The following is a 4,282-nucleotide window of genomic DNA, read 5'->3' on the forward strand; positions in this document are numbered from 1 at the left end:
AAAGATCAGGCAATATTAAACTCTATTAAAATACTAACTCACATACATAAAATGTTTGTTGCATCAGGCCCCATTTCTTGGAGGCCTTATTCATTGACCCACCAGGTGCTATGAAGATCAGAGGGTGGAGACGGGACACGGGATGGTGGAGCCGTATACTTAGGCCTCAACCCTAGGCCACAGACATAAGGCAGCCTCCCCACAATATATGTTTTCAACAAGTAAGACATCGAGGCATGGCAGGTGTGGATGCCTAATACCTCTGGGGCAGGTCTGGCAGGTCTGCTCCTGGGCCAGAGGAGGAGGGAGGTGAAGTCACACAACTAAATTAGGCCACCCTAGTAAATGCCCCTTCTAATGACCATGCCCTCATCACAGAGAATGTTGTGCCAGGTGTTCTGCTCCCTGGGACCTGCCGCGTTGGCTCAGCAGAGTCAGGTTTATCTCTGATTCTAGACAGGATTTCGATACAAACGATGTCACCTGAGTCTGCACGTCATTCTTCTCTGTGCTCTGAGGCTAGGACTTTTCCCACAAGGTTGCTGATCTTGAAGTAGCAGGCATATGCTCATCAGGGATGACACAGAGACCCCAGTTCCCCATCTCAGCCATTCCACACTGGCCTCCTGGCATGCCCCATGTGAAAGAAATGTCTGGTCACTTCTGGCTTTGCCCAAACTGGAATCAGGGCTTGGAAGTGAAATGCCCAGATCCCAGCCTCAGAGTCCACCAGGCAGCCAGGCCTCAGGGATGCACCTTCTCTGTAGTGTAATACAAGCTCAGCATTTCTCTCATGACGTGGGTATTTCCAGAGTTTAACTGAATCTAACGACATCAGGAGGAAACTTCCTCAAAGGTTTAAAATCAAACATCCCTGGGTCATGCACGGTGCTTAGTTGCTCGGGGGGGGAATGCAGCTGGGATTTTGTGTGCAAGCCCTTCCCTAGCAAGAGGAATAGGACTGGGAATGAGAAGGAGCCAAATCCTGGTGTAAAGTGCTTCTGATCTTATAGCGGGGAGAGAAGAAAAGGAAGGAGATTTTTCCTTGAGGGAAAGCAAGGGCCGCAAGCACGTTTGGCCGGGCAAGCACCTCCCACTTCCTCCTGCACGACACATCTTGGCGAAGGGACAATAGTGATGAGCTGTGGCTGCACTCACCCTCTGGGCTCTGGAGCAGCACAAAAGCAGTGACTTCAGCAAGAGATTGCACCGATACCCCGGTGAGCGTAGACAGCTCATTCCACATATCAAGTAAAGCCGGAGGGGTGGGAATGCACCATTGCCCCCTCCATCCTGTGCTGCGTAAAATGGCTTCACATGCCATGCTCTGGCACACGTCGCAGGGTTGCCGATCCCTGGCGTAGGCCATCCCTGGCAAATTAAGCCTTTTTGAGTGTCTTCTAGGTACACTGCCCAGCAAAAACTGGAGTGCTCTTCTATTGTGACCATATTGTTTTTATTACTGAATACAAACAGTTTTAAACCAATCTTTCCTCAAGCCTCTATTGGGACCCCTCAGGCTGCAGCATCTCCTCCTTTCCTTACCCACACCCCCTCCTTCCCCCAACAACATCACATGTATCCTTTTCCACCCCTTGTTCCTCATTGCCGTGTGGTACCAACTGTGGTCAGCAAGGACATCCTGAGCCCCACTGAATTTTTAATTATTTATTAAACTATGAAACGACAGGGGGAAACTAAAGGGGAGGGAATCTTGATTTGGGGAATTGGGAAGGTCTGGGTCGGGACTGCGGGTCTCTCTGATTCCTGTCCCTACAAGATAATGGAAGAAGAGGTTTAATGTTAGGACAACGCTGAATTCCCCAGGTTGAGGGCACAAATAACTCCTGTGTGTGGCTATGCTGGCTGCTAACTGAGCAGTCTGGGCTGAGCAGGATGCTGCCTGACTTCAGCTGTCCCTTCCTGCCAGTGCTGGGGATGCTCCCCCGTCCCACAGCTGTTCTGGCACTGTCCAGCCATGGGGGACGACTCTGGTCCCCTGTGCAAAAGCACGGAGCCTCCTTCCTGCCCTGCAGGGGCTTGACACCCTCATCTTGACGTGCCCAGAAAGCTCATCCTCTCGTGCTCCAAGCGGAGCCTCAGACCCAGACAAGGCCTTCCCTGGGGAAGCTGCCAGGGGTGGAGGGTAATGTCCAGGGAACTCCCACATGGTCCTATGCACAAGCCCTTCACCTTCCTCCTCCTCTTACCTGAGCCTCATTTTCTGACGTTGAAGCCGCTCCTCCTCTTCTGCCCACTCCCGCTCCCGCTCCTGGAAATAGCTGTCAACTTGCTGCTCCTTTTCTATCCACAGCTGGAGGTTCAACAGGACACAGAAGGGAACAAAGGAGGAGTCAGGGCAGACAGCTGCAAGCGACCCCACAGGACACATCCCCATTGACACGCCAGCCACCCCTCCTCACCACAATGCAGGGACATGTGAGACACACTTATGCACCTCTCGATCAATGAATGTGACTGGGGGGCACAATCCTACACACCGAGACCCTTCTTCAGTGCACAGGGACATGTGGGAGTTTCCCACAACATCCTCGCATATGGGCAGAGACTCCCACAGTGCGGGCAGGTTTGTGTATGGTTTTTCCACATCCAGCACCCACAGCCCAGGAGCCCCAGAAGCCACCTCTCAGCAGATGCACAGACACATCTACCATTGTGAGGCACAGGGCTGTGCCCCAGGGTTTCACCTTTCTCCTCAGTACCCCCAGCTTCTTGAGGCCGTGCAGCTGGACAAGGGCTCTCTCCATTTCTGCCAGCTGCTGGCTCCGCTGGTCCCATTTCCTGATGAGCAGGAAAGCCCGGCAGCTTTGAATGCTTAGGCATTCACTGAGATTATTGACATCCTACCAAGAAACAGAGACAGTCCCTTAAGTGCCTTGACATGGCCACGGGCTGGGGTTCCTTCTGCACACTCTATGGGATCCCAAGGTGATGGCAGGCTGTCAGCCTCTACACTGGCCCCCGTGGCCCCAGGAATCACAGGGCCATGGAAGGCAGCTCAGACTCTGTGCAGGGTTGGCCAGGCGGGATCTTGCCCGACCGGTGTGAACACAGCCTTTCCTGGAGGAACAGGTGGCGTGGTGCACCCTTAGCTCCTAGAAAAAGGACCAAGACCACATGGGACTAGTGCCCAATGCACGGGGATCCCAGGCTCAATGGTCTACCAATGACTCTTTGCAGCCATCGGCATGCCCCTCATGCAGCCTGTGTCTCGGCTACCCCATCTCTACAAACAGACCATAGGCACATGGTTGGAAATGTTCAGGTCATGCCACACTCACCTGATTGCTGCTGCCGGGTGCCAAACATCTGCCTATTTCCCTTGTCCAGCCTTGCGGGGGGAAGCTGTTCCTGGAGCCAGAGGGAGTGGTCGTCCGGCTTCCAGGAGGCGTTAGCGGGATGGGCTTGTCTGGCCTGCTGGCAGAGACCTGGAGCTCTGGGAACTGGAGGAAGACAAGAGATGATTGGCAGAAGGCACTCTGGGGCCCAGTCTCCCCAGGTGGGGATGACCTACTCTTTTGCAGGTTGTGAGGAACCAGGAGGGGTATCTTCCCTATTTAGCAAGCAACCGCCTGGCCCTGAAGTCCTGGGTCCTGCCAAAGACTATTATAGTCCCTGCTCCCCACGGGAAAGCTCTGCTCGTTCTGTGGCCAGGTGCTTTGAGAGGAAATATTGTAGGGCCTGAAGCTACCAAAATCTTCAGCAACAGGAACTGAAGGGAGAATGTGAGGGTGAGGATGAGGACATGGGAGGCAATGTTTAGGTAGTTATTTGGGTCTGTATTGAATCCCACATGGTTTTGCAGAAGACTGGGTGGGGGAGCCTTGTAAAGCTGTTTGGTCAGGTAGGAATGAACCGGCATTAGCATGTCTAGAGCAGGGCCAGAAGGCACCAACCTTGGGCAAGTGTTACACTCTCCAACCCTCAACACCACCTTTGCTCAGGGCACTACATTTCTCCTCACACCTCTGCGAGGCTACCCGCTCATCATTGCAGGCTGGCAGATGCCCAAAGTGCCATTAGTCAGTGATTCCATTTCAAGTGTCCAAGCTACAGACCAGGAGCATAGGGGCCTACACTGAACACCAGGAGAAGCAGCAGGAAAAAGAAAGACAGCAACACCCTAGAAGACAGTCAGAAGAGACTCACAAATTAAAGAGCAAGAGGTTGCAGGCAGCCCAAGCACATGAGATGGGAGAACATGCAGAGAGCCAGACAATGTCCTGCATTGGAAAGCCACAGGAGAGAGAACCAGTGTGCA

At 53.3% G+C, this 4,282-nt stretch overlaps 1 protein-coding gene across 1 annotated transcript; it reads right to left on the minus strand.

Moving 5' to 3' along the window:
* Positions 1 to 1,697: 1,697 nt before the first annotated feature.
* LOC102379498 lies at positions 1,698 to 3,889 on the minus strand. Its single transcript, XM_025194626.1, has 5 exons — positions 3,713 to 3,889; positions 3,303 to 3,464; positions 2,709 to 2,864; positions 2,211 to 2,314; positions 1,698 to 1,773 (listed from the first exon to the last, which is right to left on the minus strand). The coding sequence occupies exons 1-5, from the start codon at positions 3,887 to 3,889 to the stop codon at positions 1,698 to 1,700; spliced, it is 675 nt and encodes a 224-aa protein (XP_025050411.1).
* Between the last annotated feature and the right edge of the window lie 393 nt (positions 3,890 to 4,282).

The sequence above is a fragment of the Alligator sinensis genome, unplaced genomic scaffold (assembly GCF_000455745.1).
Source record: "Alligator sinensis unplaced genomic scaffold, ASM45574v1 scaffold1025_1, whole genome shotgun sequence".
Classification (NCBI taxonomy): Eukaryota; Metazoa; Chordata; order Crocodylia; family Alligatoridae; genus Alligator; species Alligator sinensis.

What these genes read in the sequence shown, in the direction of transcription:
- LOC102379498 (XM_025194626.1), bottom strand. Translation starts at nt 3,889, where the DNA reads ATGCTAATGCCGGTTCATTCCTACCTGACCAAACAGCTTTACAAGGCT. An exon ending in TGGGGGTACTGAGGAGAAAG is followed by an intron (nt 2,315 to 2,708) that starts GTGAAACCCTGG and finishes TTGAACCTCCAG; the next exon opens with CTGTGGATAGAAAAGGAGCA. An exon ending in CGTCAGAAAATGAGGCTCAG is followed by an intron (nt 1,774 to 2,210) that starts GTAAGAGGAGGA and finishes ATTATCTTGTAG; the next exon opens with GGACAGGAATCAGAGAGACC.